Source organism: Amblyomma maculatum, chromosome 11 (assembly GCF_055883805.1).
Source record: "Amblyomma maculatum isolate TAMU_Amacu chromosome 11, ASM5588380v1, whole genome shotgun sequence".
NCBI classification, from domain to species: Eukaryota; Metazoa; Arthropoda; class Arachnida; order Ixodida; family Ixodidae; genus Amblyomma; species Amblyomma maculatum.
In genome coordinates, this window is record NC_139354.1 from 88,351,012 (window position 1) to 88,371,681 (window position 20,670).

General features: G+C 42.9%; 1 protein-coding gene across 4 annotated transcripts in view; it reads left to right on the plus strand.

The window, feature by feature from the left end:
* The window catches only part of Syt1 (Synaptotagmin 1), a 123,614-nt gene that overhangs the window by 94,785 nt on the left and 8,159 nt on the right, over nt 1-20,670 (plus strand). For all 4 annotated transcript variants that reach the window (XM_084585672.1, XM_084585669.1, XM_084585670.1 and 1 more), the window contains 2 exons: nt 17,873-17,990; nt 19,792-19,925. In XM_084585672.1, the coding sequence (XP_084441798.1) occupies nt 17,873-17,990; nt 19,792-19,925 (252 nt within the window). The remainder of the gene's footprint in view (nt 1-17,872; nt 17,991-19,791; nt 19,926-20,670) is intronic.

Below are 20,670 nucleotides of genomic sequence, written 5' to 3' on the forward strand. Positions count from 1 at the left end.
TCCTTTTTAGGCACGAGAAGAGTGGCGGTGAGCACACATATCGTTCCCTACTAACATGGCTTGGTGCATGTCATTGTAGCCAACATAAGTTTGTGTCATTCTCACAGGACCCCTTCAGCTTACTGTCTACTGTAGAACTGTATGTGGTGCGTTGGTGACGCACTACTGATTGCAACAGCGAAACATACCACCACAGACTCACCGTTGCACTTAAGTAGCGTCGAACGTGTCACTGTAGTCTACACTTAGATACCGGTTTCCTTGTGCGAACACGTTACCCTTCACAACATCACGTAGATGTAGATGTCTAGTCTTATTGTGTCTAGCGTGTGCTTTTGTGCGTAGCATTCAAAATGTTCCAGAATGATTTACTCAGATAAACAACTCACACCCCGGCCCATATGAACCAGAAAGTCCAGCACCGGATACTTGACACCCCAGTTTTAAAGGAGCGATTTACCATGTTACATGCTGCACAGGTGATTTGGTGAAGCACGTCTGAAGCTGGTCAGTTGTAAACGATGGATAAACTGCGAGAACGGTTGTCAGGACCAATGGCAGTCTGTGTGATCCTTCGTGCTAGTGTGCAATCTTGCTAAAAGCTTCTGGTACCAGGCAATTATTTTTTTAGAGAAGCTATCAGTGTTCGCTTTTCTTCATTTTTGCCAGTTATAGCGTTTTTTGTAACGCTTACTAATTTGGCTAATAGCAGGTGTCCGTAAAACTGCTTTCATCGAAATGGGTATGTCAGACGTTTTCTACCTTTGAGCAGCAAGGTGTTACTTCAATATATGCCATCGTTTATTTTTGCCAAGGACAAACGTTAGTGGTCGGTTCACTTCCAATAAAATGTTTAAAATTATCAGCCATGTGACAAACCGCCAAATAAAATTGTGAATCATAAAATCAACCAAACGAAAAATTGACAAATGACTCTAGTGTATGGACATCTTTTTCCAACTAGCATGATCTCTTATTTTTGTCATAGCCTGGATGGACGTAACATACTTCGGACGAAGAGAACAAATGAGAAACAATTTACACACTTCTAGCCTTGTCGTCATCCGGGAACGCACCCAAGCATCCATTGTTTTCTTATGTAAGAGACATGAGGTGAATGATGCCAAAAGTTACGTGGACCTTTAGGATTCCTTTAGCTGCAGTTTGACACGTTACACTGACTCGTGAATTGTAGCGTACTCGTTTATTTGTGTTTTAAACGTCGAGTGCTACATATGTTTTTAAGACATGACTTATTTTATGTTCAGCTTCGATCCTTGTGTCTCTCTCAAATATCTTGATAAGAAAATGGGAACATACGAAACGGATGACTGTTTTTATTTTAGCGATTCATTATTTTCTATGGTTTCATACTTGAGATGCCGCATTATATTATGGACTTCCTTGTCTGCACACAAGATTGCTAGCAGGTGAAATGGTCTAGCGGCAAATACACAAAATTTATATCCTCCGTTTCTGAGCAAAGTTTTCAACCGAAGTCACATAGGCTCTCCTTGCTATTTTGATACTTATTCTTTAATTTAAAAGAGAGACCACTCAGGATGCATATGTATGGCCAGTAAAATGCAAAATCGGTATCGTAGCAAATACACAGAATTCGGGTAGCCGTATATATGCGCTCTTCGCTTATTAAAACCGAACTCACTAAAGTCCTCTTCGTCTTCTTGGTAATTATGCCCGAGGTTAAATGGTAGCCTACACAGAGTGCGAATATATGGCCAGTTGCTAGATCAAGTGAGCCACGAAGCTTGTATGCAGTGTATTTAAGGTACCCTTAGGGCCAAGCGTTTACCTCAATGGAAACTGGAAAGATGGGACCATGGCTTGCATCGGCCTTTATCATTGGAGCTAATAGGAAAGCGCGTCGCCATGTGAGGACAAAAACAATTCTGGTCAGTGATAGAGCCTTGCCGCTGAAGCAACATGGCTGCCTCTGTGAGCTCTGGTTTCGTGTGGCAGCGCATGCTACTGTGCTGGCCGTGATTGTGAAGTGGTGGTCATATGTGGAGCATTCATTTTTATGTCCTTGTTTCTTTGGTTTAGTTTCGTTTGGTATCATCCCTGGCAAAAAGACCAGTGGAACAACCAGCATGACCTGTCTGTCGACTGTGCTGGCAGGGAATGTTCCGCAACGCAGTGTTCCACAGGCACGCAAAATACTCCAGCCAAAAGAGAACACATGTACGCCACAAGCTCTGACAGGACTGGTTGTGTCCCCTGGAGCACAAGAGCGCACCTCCCTGAATGCAGATCCAAGCCTTACTAAACGTACAGGGTAATTACGCTCGCAGGTTTGAAAATGCAGTGTTGGACAATAAGGGTTCTTTCACAGAAAGCTTTTACCTCATTGAAGACGTAGCTCTTCGCTGAACACTTAAGTACACACAGTGTTCACACCTAAAAGCTGCAAATGTGAGTTATTTTGAAACATCTCCCAACCACAAGTGCCACTGAAGCGAATACCAATAATTCCTTTCTCTGACATCCATTAGCAAACCCCATTAGTAAACACAGTAGAAACGCCTGCACTAGAGAGGTGGCTGCTGTTTCAAAGCACAACAAGCATGTAAAAATGTACCCTTATTTTTATACGAATGTCAAAACTGGTGCTATCTTTGCACACTGGTTCACGATGATTTAAACACTTTCCCCTGCGTAAAACGCTTGATTCTTCATGGAACTAAAACGGAAATGCTAACATATCAAATTAGCTGAAGAAACAGCCGTGACGATTCCTGACAGGTACCTGACTTAAATATAGACTTTGTTTACCAACCATATATAACCATATAGTTTGTAGTTTTTAAACCAGACACTCACCTTCAATAGATGCCGAAATGGACATGGGCATTTCACTGTTACATACAGCTTTCAATCATTGCGTATGTGGCTTCAGGAAAGTTTGCTTCATAGTTTTCTTCAATATTGAGATGCTTTGGGTAGCATTCTTTTTGTAAACTGTGGTACATAAAGAGCCGAGACCACACATAAAAAATACTGCTTCACTACTGAATTTTTCCCACAGCCTTGTCTCATTATGACTGCTACAATCAACATATTTGATTTTACATTGCTCTGAGAAGGCTTGAAATCATTAGGGCACTTAGGTGAAACAGTTGTTTAAGTGAGACAGGAAACGTAATTTTCCTCCGAATGAATTGTATCATGTTTTTTTTCTATGCCCCCCTAGCCAGAGTGCTTTAGGACTATTGGCATATAATCGTGTTGCAGTTGACTCTCATTGTGAGCTATAAAATGGGAAGTAGTACTGCAATGCTTACGAAAAAATTAGCATATATTTACATGCAACCCGCGCTCTACTTAATAATAAATGCTCACGGAGTGTAGGAATTATGTAGCCTTTTAAGCAATAGGCATTTACAAGCATTCTTCGGATCATAAGTATGGGGCTACTAACATAGCTTAATGTGCAATAAGAAGGTTTTGAGGCCGAAAGTTTACAAACTGCTGCAAACCCTGAGTTTTTAAAGTAAGGAACTAAAATGATATGCCTTACACCTCAATGAGGTCTGGTAATATGTACAATTAACCATACAATGTATGAAAGCATTGGGTAATATCCAAATCCAAATTGTGAATCCAAAGAGTTCAAACGATGAGATTTCTATACACTTCTGCAAGAAACTTCTATAATGTGACAGTGAATTTTTATTGCAAGGCGTAGTAGAGTATACTGTCTCGGGAGAGTATTTCTATGCTCATACGAACCCATTCCAAAGATGTGGTGGGCTGGCTTGTGCTCTGAAGCATGCCACTTGAACGCACTTCTGCGTTACCATCGCGCTTAAATTTCGAAGAGGCCTTGTGAGCAACAATCCATCGCAGAATCACATTTCTCATGCATATACAAGCGAGAAATTACTGCATTTTTAAAAGTTTCTTGAATATTTTGGTCATCTCTCGGAACAACCTCAGATTTTGTGCTTATATACTTTTACGAGCTGCGCTGCCATTTCTAGTCAATAAGGGAATCTTAGAGGTGAAGATGAACAATACAAATCTTAGGGATACCACTAGGACATTTATGTACTACTTTAATATCGATACCACAGAAGGATGGTAAGAACATGTAGCCGTTTTACAATTAGCAATGTGCAATATGTAGCTGTGGATTCATTCAGCATCACCGCACGGAAGTCTTAGTGTTTTTGGTGATTTGAAAAGATGCTTCTTGTTTTGTGCTCTTTACTGTTACCTGTATGGAAGTGATAGTCTGTCACTGAAATTAGAGTAAAAGGTTTCAATAACCCAATGAAAGCACTAATAACCACAAAACGGTGAGCCAAGAACGGAGTAAAATCTACGCATCCCTTTTTCTTATTCCTTCGTCTTCCTCGAACTTTCTCGTTTTTACACCTGCTCTTTTTTCTTCATGCTGCATTTGCGTTTGTCTCATTTCTTTTGGTACATGGTCTGCTCGCCGCTCCTCCTTGTCGCATCGCAAAAAAAAACTTCTATCTCTTTTGAAACCCCTTTCTCTCTTTGGGAACATGGCCCACCTGCTCCTTCCCATACCTGCTGCGGAACGCACGGCTGCCCGTAAGTATTGCCGCCCGCCGCAAGACGGCGGTGACGTCGCCCGTGTTCTCCCTATTTCTCTCTATTTTCCCCTGCCTCCGCGCCTGCGCAGTGCATGCCCTGTTTCTGGCTTGCACCCATGCTATATCTCATATACTGTGTGGCTCTCTCTCTTCTCTTTCTCCTCACTTTCTCTCCTGTCCTTCTGGCTCCGGAATACTGTCTCCCTCATGCTTACCGTGTTCACGCTCCCGCAGCAGCTGGTGACGGTTCCCGGAACGTGGCTTCTCTACTTGACCCTCCGGAGTGCTCTCGTTACGGGGCCTGCCCTCTTCGCGCTTGACGTTGTCGCGTGGAGAAAATTTTCCTCTTCTTTCTTTTCACCGTACACGCCTGACGTGGCAGCGATTGTGTGTTTGTGCCTTGGTCATCCATGATTCTTCGGTTGCGTACGAGATAGCTATGATATCTTTTTGAATGTCTGATGAAACAAATTGATTCAGAATCTGGCGCATTCAGTAGTGAGGTGTGGAACAATTTTGAGCACAGCGTTTCAGCCGAGGAAAGAGAATATTAATGAACAGGAAACAATAAAGCCGCCACGAGACCCTTGTTTAATGTGACTGAACTTAGCCAAAACTTGATCAGGAAAGACTTAGAAGCTGAAGTACGCTGAGTGGGATTGAAGCCATTTACGTCGCTGACAAGCTTGCAAACGAAGTGGAGGGGGGGGGGGGGGGGGGGGGCATGCTGATAACATCCAGTGCTCAAAGTCCTGCTTATTTTACGCGGTAGCGTTGTGGCCGCGCTTTGTTGATAATAAATATTGCACATACCCAACAAATCGTGCTCAGGATAGAGACACGCTCCTAGAAGGAAAGTAGAAAATTCCATCCTCCACAGCTGAGTCTATTTTCTCTTCAGCTTCTCTTTTACGTGAGCCCTTCAGTTCCACTGACAACCACACTGCTTGTCCCGTCTCTAGTTCTCTTTTATTGTTTCTTATTCTTGTGAGAATACTTCAATCATATTTCGGCACACTCTCACTCATCTATTGTGCGGAAAATCACACGACCATCATTATACGCTGCTCAAATATACCAGGGGCAGCAGAAAACATATTCTCTGTCCTAGTCGAGTCAAACCAACAGTGGGCTGTTGAGAGCTACCCGGACTATGCTACAGCAATTTTTCCATAAATGTTTTTCATCATAAAATAATTATAAATGTTTACCTCAATAAACTGTTTATTGAAATTTTTACATCACACTACAGTTTACATGGAGTTCTTTTTCGCGGCTTGAAACGATAACTCGGGCAATAAAAAAGGCTTTCAAGTGACAACTGTCACACCGCGGTGTCAAGTCAAATCAAGTTTTATTTCTTTCCAGCAGGAAAATGAGAAGCCAGGACTAAAAGCTAATTTCCCAAGACGCGTCTGAGACAAAAAAAAAATCTGCTTTTTCTAGAGTGCTCTATCTGGACGCAGGTCTGTGTGGGCATCTGGCGAGAGATGTGAGCAAGCGGATGGTCGTGTGACAACTTTCTTTTTAAGGCAAACAGATAGGTCTGCTAAATTATATCTTCCCTTCGAAGCTAGCCCCTTTTCGAGACAGTGTACAACTTTCTCACTTAAATTTTGTGCTTGAAGCTCATAAAGAGGTTTTTTCACAGTTTTACTGATTACTGAATTTTTGTGAACGATAAATCTACTGCCGACTCGACCAGACGTCTGTCAACAGCTTTCACTTGGTTTCACTAGGTGACATCACTCCTTGATTTTAAATGCTTAGACACATTTAGCTTTGGTACTGGGAATATTTACTTTTAAAAAAAATTATTTGCCTTCACTAAGCGGTACAAGAACCGGTGCAAGAATATAGATCGCACAAACGATATTCTCTTTGTGACAGAGGCCTATCAGAAAGTATTCAAAACCTTTCTCATCTTTTATTTTGAGCGAGGAATCTAACGTGGAAGTCTCAACATCTTATGGCAGAAACCACCCTCTACGGCGAGACTGTTCGAGCTGTAAGTTCGTCCATTACTCAAAAACACCCAGTTTTCCACTAGCTCTATCTACACCTAAAGTTCTAAACGCTTACAAAACACATTGAACCAGCCATTATTCTTGTCTTTCATACTTTTACATTTTGCGATTCTACAGCATAGAAGTAAACAAAAAATCATTCGCTTCATTTTCTGACGCAAACGACTTTCTAAAATTGTGTGCCGCAGTTACATCGTTCATATTTTATATAAAGTAGACAGCAATGGCAACTTGCTGAAGTAGGCTTTTTGTCTATTAGTACAAACAATATTAGCCACTCAGCCATGCGTGCGTCCATCGAGGTCATTTTGGGGAAAAATAATGATGACTTTTCATAAGCTATATGTGTGCTACAGCATCTGTATATTATTTTCTCGTTTGGTAGATTTTAGAGAGGTTGAGATTATTGCAACGTCTTGGTGCGATTACCTTAGCGACACCTAAATGTTTAATAACCACCTCGCTAATCTACATCGCCATGGAGACGATCTGTCGTAACGGTCGATTGTCACCTCCTGGTGTCACCATTGGAGGCCAAATCTGCTGCCCGGAGGAACTTTTGAAAGAATATGTGAAGCTTCTTTTCCATGCGACTGGTTCCAGCGCAGATAACAAAATTTCCTGACGTGAACTGAGTATTGCTGCTGCCTTGCTGAGGGAAAACGAATAACACACACACCGCGTTGTGCACTTTACAGCAGTTAGGATAATGTTCTATGTCACTGCTCACACAACATGGTGAATATAGCACAGACAATGTCAGGCCCACCTGACACATCCACGCAGATTTGCAAGCGATCTTGTGTGAATGCGGTGGAGAAAAATTGTTTGCCTCTTTTTGTGCCTTTAGTCACACTTGGCTCCTTTAGTGAACTCTGTGTTTTATTTCGAAAGACGCTTTAAACAGTAAGCAAAATGTATAAGTTGTAGCTGTCTTGTGACATCAAGACAAAAGCTAAATGTTCTTATAATTTAGACAAAGAACACTGCACGGTCATTGGGAAGTTATTGCGGCGAGTCCAGCGACGTGGACAATTTTTCACTCAATGCGTAGATAGCCCTCCCGATTTCAGCAGAATTCACGGACTCAAACCCTTTCGCAAGATTCGTTATTACTTCTTCAGGCTCGCGTCAGTGGAAAGAAAGTCGAGCTACGAGAATAGTCAAGGTTGGCACCGCCTATAAACCACTCGTCTTGTGCTATGATAAAACGTCGCTGTATACAGGCAGACTCCCATAGGTATTGTACTGTGGTCCTCGTGCCGTCACCTGAAATGCGCGCTGAGCCAGATTATATTTCGCCTTGGTTCGCGTGCACCACATTATTAATGCTACGCAGCTCATTTACTCTCGAGGGACACCCCGCGGCGAGGCTCCTGAATGCCGAGCTTTATGACGGCGCTGTGCGGCTCGTTGTCTTCTTCACTAAAGAATTCGGGTCTTGTTCTATGGTTGCTTAAACATTAACTCCTCTCTCAGTGCCTCTACGTGGTACTAACCGCGGTTAGGAACTTCGGCCGGGCTCTCGCATTGTGAGACTCCAGTCGTAAACAGTACCTTCTTTGCACAGCCATTATAAGCGAAAGAGGTCGTCTCTTGTACACACAGACACGCACTACGCTTCCATTCGGGGTGTGCGCAAGTGAAGCGAATGCCGCTGCGAGAAGCTTTCTTCTCTGTTCAGACTACTTTGGTTGATGTGAAAGAAACACTGGGAGGCACGGGGACATTAGTTGTTGCGAAATCGTTCATGTTGTACACAGGCCTAAATGGGAGAGGAGGGTTTAGTGATGGACGTGGATGTAAAGTGAAACTTGCGAAATGTCAGTTTGGATAGCTGGCCACGCCTCTAGCATGTAACGGCAAGAGAATGGCTGTTGTGGCGCTTGCAGTACCCAGTGTAGACATTGTAGGTTGATAGTTGATAGCACGTTAAGCTCGTACGCAATGGGAATTTGAGAATGAAGCTTCTATGAGAAGTATTGCGTAGCAATGTGCTTTAACGTGACCACTTTTGCATGCAAAATAAGAGGGGGGGGGGGGGGGTCTGTTTGAGCTTCACAATGATATTGGAACACGATAAATGTAATGCTCGTTGTCTACACATCTTCTGCTTATCATTTGCTATTATCATTGTATTCTTTCCTTTTTGTTTTTCATAACGTTATTTGTTTTAAATGGCAACGTTGCTTTGTACGTAAACACTAATTATTAATTAGCGTACTCCTAATTTTAGTTTACATCAGTATTTGTTTTCAAGACACGCCACTAGGTCAAAGACCTCAACTCATTCAGTATGCCCTCTTCTAACACGCCTGAAATAACCAGCCTTCGTTGCCTATAAGCAGTGTATTCCTCACGCAACCAAAGCTTCTGCATTCAGCCCCAAATACTTGCCCTAATTAAACATAATTTAATTCTCGATATTCTCGTTTGTCGATCTTACAGGAGCTCTTCAACAATTTTTCTGAATTTGTCATCCAACGTTTTTTTTTAGATATCTTCTGATTATTCGGTGAACAATGCCTTCACTGATGATGCCGACAACGTCGGGTTTTTGGCGACACGGGCCCGTTACTTTGTCGTAAAAGCACGAACAAAATAGCAACAACTAACTTTGTGCATTATCATGATGATATCACAAATATGAAGCCTCCAGCTAAAGGCATGGGTCAGCTTAAACGCTCTACAATGGTTGCATTAAGTTGCGCCAATGCGTCGTAGCAGCACTGGTTAGCGGCCATGCTTATCTTGGTAGTTGGTACAGTATTAAATGGCGCTCAGCTAGGATGCACGGCGAAGTGCCAAAAGAGAACTATTACTCAAATATTGTCGTAACGGAAACAAGCAGGACGCCGATTAAATTATGAACCAAAACGCTTTGCGAAACAATCGCGTTCTCTTGAAGCCAAGCTTTAAGAATTAAGCGCATTACTTGCGCCTTACAAATCAAAAGCAAGATGCAATATGGATGAACGTGTGAAGACACTTACACGGACAGTACGTTGCTTACAAACAAGAACAGGAGGCCCGCTTACTATTCGTGTTAAAAAGGAATCAGGATCTTGAGTAGCTTGATTGACTTTCGAGAAATTCGAAATAAGCGCTCATGGGCCATGCACCTTTCACATCGCATTGTTCGCTGACATCTCTATGCCGGTCCGAAACTCAGGCGGCCGAGGGCTGCAGTTGATGTGACCAGACTGCTTGCATTTCACGTTGCGCTTTTATTGCCCTAGTGGAAAAGTCGTAAATTTTTACGACGACATATACGACTTTTTTTTTTTTTGTAATAGCCAAGGCTTCATTGGTGTTTTGCGCACGCCTGCCACCCCGGAACCACTACTCGCCCTTGATACATTCGCGCCTACCAGTGCAATAACTCAGTACATACTCAATACAGTGCAATAACTTTTCCGGTGGTTCAAGCAGATTTTAAAAGACTCTGACGCAATTTCAGGTGCTCTGAACACAAATATTTAGTAATCAATAGGCATGTAATGAAACAGAAGGCTACATATTTACATAGTTGAGGCGATAATTAGTCCAGTGCCTTGTGGACAATAAGCTTAATCCCGCTTCTTGTAGAGCTCATGAGCAAAAGCATCCGCTCCAGCAAGATTGATGGTGCATGCCAGGCTCTGTTGAGGAGCGCAAAAGCCATCACAACTTAGGCTAGAAGTGGAAGCAACCATGTTACCAAGCACCTGTTTGATAGAGCACAGTAAATTGTGCTAGCCTACTTAAGTTTTAACCTGAAGCCTACACGAACTTACGATTATGCTCTAAAATATAGCGATTTGCTTTAAACACGGCAGGTTTTCGCATAGTATATATGTGACTGGTATCGCAGAGGATCATGTCTTGTCTGCGCCAGCACACGTGAGCCTTTCGTAGGCATTAATAATTTGCTCCAGCAGAAGTCGCTTTCCATTCGGGCCTTTCAGGATACTTTCATAGAATCCTTATTCTTGCTGCCATTTGGAATCAGAAGGAATTGTAGCAATCGGGGTTCATACGTAACACATATAGTGTCCAAATCGGAGGCGCCAAAAGGAAGGATGGATGGTATACCATGCGAGAAATGAAACAGCGCCTGTGCGGCTGGCGTCTTCAGGGACGCATTCGTCACCTTGCGGCTAAAGCACTACCAAGTTATGGTTTATTTTGTAAAGCTGATATTCTGAAAGCGAAATCCCCTATTATAAAGAGTGTACTGGAGACCTCTTAAAAATGTCGACCATGTGAGTTCTTTTTGCCGTGCATTGATATAGCACAGTAACCGGGAAGCTTGCCTTCTATCTCCTTCACGCAATACATTTTGATCTAATTATTGTCAACAAGGGGCTAGTCGTGGTTGGTAATCGCTAGCTTGCGTCAGCTAACTCATTAGGTGCCTGGGCTAGCAGGACCTTACACGAGCGCGGATTTCTACTGAAGAAACAGGATAGTCGCTCCTCTTTAAACAGCCTAATGTTTCGAATCGTAGCCAGAGTGCTGTGTTTTAAGCGATAACTTATGCAGCTCGTCCGATCGAAAAGCCATCGGCGCCGTAGTGATCGGCACTACGGGCCGGAACTAATCGGGGGCTGTGTAAACAATTTCGCATAATGGTAATTAGTAGTTATAGAGAATATTGATTGATGAGTGTGTGCCAGGCCATGACGAGTTGGTGAAACCATTGCATTAAAAATAAAAATGAAATTAATAAATGCGAAAATTTCAAAATTACGGGTTGAAAGGTGTCAACGTGCTAAGAATGAACAGTGAATACTTGATGATGCCAATTAAAACATTTAAAGTGTGAACTTGGTGAATTAATTGTGTTGAAATAAATCAAAACATGAAAAGTTGATAAAAGGCATTTCAAAGGTGTCATTTTACGTAGAAGAGAAAGCAAATACTTGCTTATGGTAATTAAGAAATTGTATACTGTGTAATTGATCTATTAATGCATTGAAATCACTGATAAGATGAAAAATTGGAGAAAGGGTTCGAAGATGTCAAAACGCTAAGAATGAAAAGCCAATCGTTCATGATGCTAGTTAAAAAAATTAATTGATCAATTAAATATTTGGCAGATGAAAAACTGGAAAAGGGGTTCCATAATCAAAGGTTAAATTGTTCAGAATTGAAACCCAATGTTTGCTTATCCTCAGTTTCAGTGTATGAAGACCTTGAAGAAAGCAAAGAAATAATAAAAGCATAAAAAGACAAAAAAAAAAACCTTGCGCGTGTGTGAAACGCTATTGCTTCATATCCTTAAAGGTGCTAGAGTCCCCTGGTGGCGCTGCTTCTAACGCAAACAGCCTTTTCCGCTGAACGCACATTAGGAGGCATCGTTTCAAGAAACGGCGTGCAAGCTTATGGTGACGTCATCAACCGGCAGGCTATAAGAGAACAAAATATAAAACAAATCAATTTCCTTAAAATATATCAAGGGAGAAATATCGTTCGCGGGCATTCACTATCGCGACATACTCTTGACAGCGGAGCGTATGTGTCCCCCCATTTTTTATTAACCAACATAATTCAGAATCAAAGAACGAAGACGCCATTCGCTTTCCTGCTTAGTCCCTCCCCCCCCCCCCCCCCCCCCCCTCCGCTCGCGCTTTCTCCGGCGACGCCTATTTAACAAATATTATTCGTACAGCTTTGGCCGAAATTCTTCAAGGCACGTGTTTACGTTTTACCTTGTACTGGGCCATTTGTGGCCAGTCTGAAGCAATAAACGCTACATCAGCTGAGGAAGACCGCCGAATTCAGCCTCCCTAGACAGCTATGTAAACTGTATACCAAGGTTACTAGTGGTGCAAATAGCACAGCCTATAGAATGGGGAATTCAGGGTAACGTACAAGCTTGCAAAGAACGATGTCATTCTGCGTAAACCATTAGAAGGAACAACGCAGCATTTAGTGGGCAAGGGAAAGAAAAGTGTCTTCTTTTCCCGGTATTTCGTGTAAGTGGCTGTTACGGTCTTTTAAAATTAGGACCTCGCCTCCATGAACAGCATGCAGCCAACGGACCATTGTGACTGCGTTTATAGAAGCTGAATAAAAATGTTTCAAAAGTAATCATTATAAGTTCGCAAATAATAAAATTGTTTATCTATCTTTAGAAATAAGCTCCGCAGTAGAGTACTTTTATAATGTCGTGTTGTATAGCGATAAAGATGCTCGCGATGTATTGTCATGGCTTATCGCATTCGCCATATCTGTCTACGCATGCGCCGGCAGCTCACGCAGTGTGTAAAACAGCACGCAGATTCCATGTACGGTTGTTGTTGGTTTGAGTCTGCGAGCACGCGCCTCGTAATAAAGCTTTCTGTTCCCTAGCCTGGCGTCTAGATACAAGTACAAAGTCGTATGAATTTGACGTAGAATTTCCGTTTCATTTTGAGGCATGTTGAGCAACTTCAAGCATGCAAACCTACGTACACCAGGTGATAGGTCCTACTCAGCGTGACTTCCTTACAATTAGTAAGCTTCGTTTATATATATTTTGTCTTTGAACGTGTTTTTATTTGTGCTGCGAAAAATGTCGGCAAACCCACGAAGTGCTGGAAACGTTTCTTCGCTTTGCGTTCCCCTAAAAGATGACATTTAGGCGCTTGGCTGAAACAATTTCCGGACAAACTTCCTTTACAAGACACACGCGAGAACTTCGAACTGCAGTTCGGTTACCTCGTGAACTACTGCCCATAAAAACTAGGAATGTACGACTGTGAGTGGTTTACTCACTGACCAGCTAAGCGCGCCACATGCAAGGAGACATCGTCGCCGGGCGTTTATTAAGGATAGACCGAAGACTATATGCACGCAAACCCGAGACAGCCACTAGAGCGAGATAGTATGCCAACATGAGCTTAGAGTAATGTTGCTATCCGTGGGCATGCTGAAAAGAGAACAATCATGTCAGCTTGAAACCTTTTCGAGTCTGCAGGACTTCGTGCTGAAAATTTACGCAATAAGATGATCTGCGCATATATGTTTTTCCCGCGTCACTCAACCGCCAGTATTGGTTTCGCGTCAGCACCCGTCCCCACTTTTAATAAAATCTCGCATGGCATGTCAATGTAATGTGGGTGCTTTTATCGCGAGCGCATAAATAAAGCACATTGAAAAAAAAAAATAACGAAAAATATAGTTTATCTCTTATGTTGTCGCCTTTTATATGTTTAACATTAGGTACCCTGGCCGAGAAACTCAGGCAAAACTGCAAACTACAGGCTGCACCTTACATCGGTGTTTCTCCACTATGTACGCCGCATTTTGCTTGGTCGACGTAGTGGCGGATTTTGTCGTGATACAGTTCAATCGGCTTAGGTTAACCTACTAGTGCAAACATATACGGGTTACCAAGATGTTCTGGAATGCATCAATAATCTTCGTCACTCGAGTGTATCTGATTGAGACGTTGAGCCTGTTGAAGGAAATTAAAGGACAGAATACTTGTATGGCCACGCACAACACCGCACTCCTACACATGACAATACAGAGGGAGGACTATCGGAACTGTAAAATGGCACCTTCCTATTGTTCGCTTTGTACTGCTGGTATTGGTTAAAAAACAGTTTTGTAGCATCGTATACCTGGTGTTGCAGATTACGTTTGACAAAAACTCTCACGTGCTTCCTTCTTTATGTAAAATAACGCAATTCGATTCGGGAGCTTTTTTCGTTTTTTTTTTTTTTTTCATCGCCGCACAACGACTTCACAGTACAATGCTCACAGCTCTGAGCCAGCATTTCTTTTTCTCAATTTTGTTGGAACCTTATGTGGGTGCAAAAAATGTTGCAAGATATACAATAGTTGTGATGAAGCTTATATCATAGGCAACCTCTCATAGACACTTTTCTTCTCTGGCAAAAGAACGAAATTTCGTGCCCGCCACCCGTGCCATGTTTTTTTCCGGTGCGCTACCTGCAAAATGATGATTAAAACGGAGCACTGTTACTGTGCTTATATCTGACCGCTGTGGGCCATAGGAGAGGCACTTCCGCATGTACTTCTGACAAGCAGGTCGAACATCAGCGTGGTAGCTGCTCACAGCGTCCTGTAATTACTTGCATATAAACTCTCCCTTATGGTTTCTTGGTTTAATGTCATAAAGCGACTGAGACTATGCGATACGTCGTAGTGGAGGGCTCCGGAAATTCGGACCACCTGAGGTTCTTTAACGTGCACTGACATCGCACAGCATAAGGAGGCCTCACGTTTAGCCTCCATCAAAAAACGGCCGCTGCAGCTGGGATCCAATCCCGCAATCCTTGGGCACAGTACTCGGTCGCCCTAACCACTGCACCACCACGACGGGGCCCTCTTCCTCTGTATGCAACTCTCTGCTGATACAGCTTGTTAGACAGAAAACTCGACATAGTAGTTCGCACTTTATTTCGGGCAGCGAGTTTGCACAGCGTTACTTCTAAATAGCTTGAAGGTGGACCAGTAGAAAGACAACTCAATTTTGGCAGGCAGGCGGCAGGGATTTTGCAAAGAACTGCGTTTTATGTGCACACAACCATGGCCCTGTACGCCTTTTTCTCTTTATAAAGTGCTTTAAAACACCTACATTTTCTTCAGTCTCCCGGACTTTTGCCTAGGCCGTTACCTGTATAGTAGTAGTGTTTCGCTACTAAGGTAGCAACGAGTCCCGTAACGCCCAAGTGGCGCCTGGATTGATGATGACGGAAACCGGAAAATAGCGTCACGACGCTTCTGTTGGAAAACTGTGGGACTGAAGCTCAAACGAATATAATGGCTCCTAGGAAAAGAGGTCCGATGAGCTGCCAAGGCACAAACACACTTCTTGAATTGGCCCCGAAACAGGCTTCGTGCGCTCACTCTGTTCCTTGGGCTTCTGCATTTTGCATGAGCTTCGACGTTCCGCTTCAGCCAGAACTTTCGCACGACCTGGAGTATGCATGTCCTCAAGAATCTTTTCTTTAACGAGAGTCACAGTAAGAATTTCCCGGAGCACCCCGGCGACCGAAGGACCGTCCCCCTACGAGACAAAAAAGAAACGAAATTATAGGTGGTGTATGTCAGGACGCCAGTCGAAATATAGCGGTCTATATGTGCGTGTGTATGTGTTGTCTTGTGTCGTGCCGTGACGTACTAGACGTTGTTCCACGCACCCTGAACCTCACCTCTGCAGTTTTGACGAAGTGTGTTGCGTAGCATTTGCTTTTGATGTGCTTGTTTGCTTTGTTTTTTTTACTGCTGATGTCTTTGTGACGACGTGTCATTGCAAGAACGGCAAGCAGGTTCTGCTCTCAATACGTTTTTAAAAAGCAAGAAATGGAATTTTTCCGACCTGTACACAAAAGGAGAGCTCACACGACGTGTACATACTAAGTTTGCATGTCATGATATATTTTCGAAGTGTCATTCATTATTACGTGCTTCATACTAAACATCTATATAATCATCATGTAGGCGCGCTGAAGCATTGCTTGCGATAATGTATATAAAATCTGTTAGTGCAGTTCCTGCACCCCAGTTTGAACTGCAGAATGAATTCATTGGTAAACTCGTAAAGATTACGAGATACTCTGATTATCTTTCGTTACTAAGGTACTGCATTTGAAGATACATAAATTTTAAACTGAGCCCAAAAAAGGCGTCCTCGTATATGCAGTGAATGGTAGGCGAAGGCAATAAAAAGCGTTTCAGCAGTAAAGGATCAGCTGTAGGATTGCAGTGCAGCCTAATAATGCAGTCTCCAGTCAATATATTCTCAGTGAGCAAATCACTGCGCTATTGGCACTGATTTTTTGCGAAACTCAAGGCCAATTCAATCCACATATACTCAATAGAATCCAATATATATATTTGCAAACCTCACTGGGTGTGTTACTGCGTCAGGCAGCTTGTAGATTCCTGAATGCGGTTCTTGCAAGGACATGTCTACGAAACGATTCGTAATTCCTTGTCTTCCTCCACAAACGTTTGAACTAAGCTAACTGCTTGCTTCTGAGTGCCTCTCTTTTACGCGACCAAAAAAAGTATATTTCATTAAGAATTAGACCCTGACCTAAACGCAGTTGGGTTGGGGTCGTTATCGGAAGGACTGGTGAGTGTTAACTTGATCTTTATACCAGCGGTTGTAAGTTTTGGAAACCTCTTCGATCTACTCTGTAAAAATAGCAAACAGCGTGCATATATTGGCATATGTCGCAGCATCAATACGCGCATATTGGGATGCCAATGGCGGCTCATTCGGTGTCCAATTTGTCGAAGTGTCTGTTTCGATGACGTTTTTGATTTAATGTGGCATTATCAAACAATTCCTATACAAATATTTTCTATGCTTCTAATGCACTCTGGGGTGCTAGTACGTGCATGGTCCTAAAAAAAGACGATGCGCAAAACAAACAATACAGAAAAGGAAAGGCGACATATGCACATGTTATCTGCTTTTTAATGTTGAGCTGGCGCTGGAATCGGTGCTAGATTTTAAATACATAGAAGCTTGAATTTCCTTAAAATATTCATGTGAACGTTTGTGTCTAGTCAGTAAAATATGGCCTAATTATTTCGTAGCCACAAACACCCCGCTGCAACCAATCTTGATCTCACATTTATGCTGAGATCTGCAGTGAAGTGTTTGAGATCATTTTTTTTTTCTTCCACGGAGGTTAAGGATGGTTTTAGACCTGTACTTAGTGACACTTGATTTAAGGAACATTCATCAATCTCTATTCAATTTCTCAAACAATGTGAAGATCTCAGATGAACGATGAGCCGAGGTCGGATTTATTTCGCACCACAAGACGTTTACGCGATCAGGAAGGAAACAAAGCAGAAGGTAGTACATGCATGATGAGGTAAACCTGCTATCACAATTATAAGGCGCATATCACGATATCAAACATTCAGACCCATTTCTAAATGTTACACCTCACACCATCAAATCACGCGTTATTAAATCACAGGGCGCTCACATGGGGCTTGTCACCGTTGGACGAATGCACTGGGGTGAGAAAGTGTTAGCTAGCGGCAACTCTTTTCGCCTCTTGTTACGGACACTTGTTTGCAGAAACTATTCGAAACCGAACTATAGGCGGGAAAATTTAGGCGGTGCTGTGTTTATGCGTGTGAAAGAGTTTAAAGACCAAGTGGTGTCTGTTCTTTGCGCAGACAAATCGGAGCCGCGCACAATAAAATTCCTGGGTGCTTTGACTGACGACGCTGTTGTTCTCCCGGCCCTTTCTTTCCTCCCGGTTTTTTTATTTCCGCAAACCTGCGTCCGCGTAACAGGAAAACAAGTTGGGTGACATCTGCTTCTCACTCCGCTACGTTCCAACGGCCGGCAAACTGACTGTAGTTATCCTGGAAGCCAAGAACCTTAAGAAGATGGATGTTGGAGGACTCTCCGGTTTGTAGCACTATTACTGTTTGTGGTTTTATTGCAGTTTACGCCTCGATGAATGACATTTCTGATTCAAATGGCACTACTTCCGTGTTCCATTTGCAGTCAGTCTGGGTCGGAGTAATATAAGGATTCCTTGTTAGATTATATTGAATTATTTTTTTATTTGCCGCTGTTCCCTGTTTTCTGAAGATACTACACGCTCCTGTGCTCAGTCGGTGTTATCTGTGCACGCTCCTCTGTCCGCTCTTCGATATCTGTTGAAGTTCAGCTAGCAGCATCACTGCCAATGGAGAAGGGAGTGTAACTCAGTAACGTATAAATGGCTATGAAATGTTCATTTTATTATATCGACCCTGCACGCTAATGGAATTGTTATCGGTGGCTAGCATGCCATTCCTGTATAAGAGGCAATCCGTGCTGTGGTTGCGAAATTCAGCACTGAGTGAGTGAGTGAGTGAGTGAGTGAGTGAGTGAGTGAGTGAGTGAGTGAGTGAGTGAGTGAGTGAGTGAGTGAGTGAGTGAGTGAGTGAGTGAGTGAGTGAGTGAGTGAGTGAGTGAGTGAGTGAGTGAGTGAGTGAGTGAGTGAGTGAGTGAGTGAGTGAGTGAGTGAGTGAGTGAGTGAGTGAGTGAGTGAGTGAGTGAGTGAGTGAGTGAGTGAGTGAGTGAGTGAGTTTTCTTGTTTGTCTGTTGGATAGGAACTATATATAATTATCTATTTACAGCCGCCATTCACTGGCAGGCTGATACCAGCACTGTAGCACCAAGCGCTCGCACCATTCACCTATTTAGATATCTGCAGAAACTGGCCTGATCACTCTGACAATGACAAGTCTTTTGACAAGACTTGGCGATATCTAAAGTTATAAAACGCGAGAAAAACAAAGCCGCGCGCACGTTTTGCGCTCCTTTGCGTCTGTCATAAAGCATGCATTATTGGCTTGCACTTGAGGAGTGACGTGAACTAAGTGAAGCTAGACAGGGCTTATTATGAGGTCAATTGGTGGGATATTTGCGCTGTAAAGAGCGCAGTTAGGCACATTTTGATGAATAAGATGATGCAAAATAACTCTTTATTGCTCTGTCAGTAACTGCAACAAGAGCATATCCCCAGCAGCGACATACTTGCGTTATGCATCTAACAAAAAGGGATAGCTAACACAGAAAGTATATTAACGTTTCTCTACATTTGTTTCATGCTAACGGCGCAACAGTTGAGTACCAGGGTGCACTTTCTATTTATTATAAATCTTTATTGACGGCCCATTAAGCCAGGCCCCACAAAAGAGCTCGTGCCTTGAGGGAATGAATTGTTTGGCCCGCCGCATACTTGAGGTCATTATGGCGGAAAGCACCACTCGCTGATGACTCAAGCTCTTCCAACCTTTTCGGCTGGTCATCGCAATCACTCAACTGTTGGTTGCAGACCACGGTGCACGTGTCTGCCTTCTCAGATAATAGACTGTTAATTATTTAGAATCCACCAATTACATTCATTGCGTGCTGCTCAAAGAAGTCCGAGTTATCGCCGTGTACAATAATTACAGTAATTTTGTACAAGCAAACAGTTTCACAGTTGTTAGCAAATGTTCCCACTGTGCTTGTTCTTCAATAACTACCTGCTTAGGCTCTTTTTCGAAAGCAGTTCCAACTTCTCGATAATGGATTCTTCTTGCCGAAACATTGAGCGTGTTCTACGTGCTTAAATCGTTGTCCTCTTTCTTCATAGCTTCAATTGTGTCGTTGATTTGTGCACTCGTTCTAGAACGTTTCCTTGCGATATTGATCAAGGCCCTTCCTTTTACAGACCCGTACGTGAAGATTGCACTGATGATGAACGGCAAAAGGCTGAAGAAGAAGAAGACCAGCATCAAGAAGTGCACCCTGAACCCTTACTACAACGAGTCCTTCACTTTCGAAGTCCCGTTCGAACAAATACAGGCACGTACCGATACAGTCATCTAATAACATGCATCTTAGCTCTGCGAATCAAAATTAAGGCACATATGACCAAGGCGATGCGCTCTTTCTTTTGCTTGCCATCTATTCTAGACTTATGAGTCATGGCAATCTCAGCGGTAATGACTTTGAAGAATATTTGAATTTTTTTGCGGTGTATAATCTTGCTCACAACGAGGTGCAGCTGTCATGCGGGACAGGACAAAAGACAGTGACGAACAAATGAAATTATCGTTCTCAATTCGAAAATGTTTTATTCTCTAAGCTGCGGAGGGTGAGCCAAGTACCCTGCACCAACATTTCCCGGGCTATTGCGTAAGGCTGCCGCAAAGTATCACCACAGGCATTAGTCGTACCTAGGTTCCCTGTTGCTTCTCATATAAAACTTCGATCACTTGTTCGGTAAACTTTTGCAAAACAAATACTTGTTCTAAACTTATGACGTCCTAAAGCATCCCCGTTGGTTAATAACAATACATCCGCCCTTCGATCCACCATAGTCGCAGATAATAACATCTTTGTTTCGGGTAATGCTTGCCATGTTGGGTAAAAGCCCCACTGAAGCCAAATCACGGCTTCATCCATTGTTCTCATAACCTGAAGGAGGCATTCAGTCAGTGATCAGTGCGCCACAACGAAGGACACAGAGAAATGACAAAAGTGCAATACGACGTTCATACAGGTCCGTGAACAAGCTCTTACTTGCTACAGTTGTGCAGTGTTACCG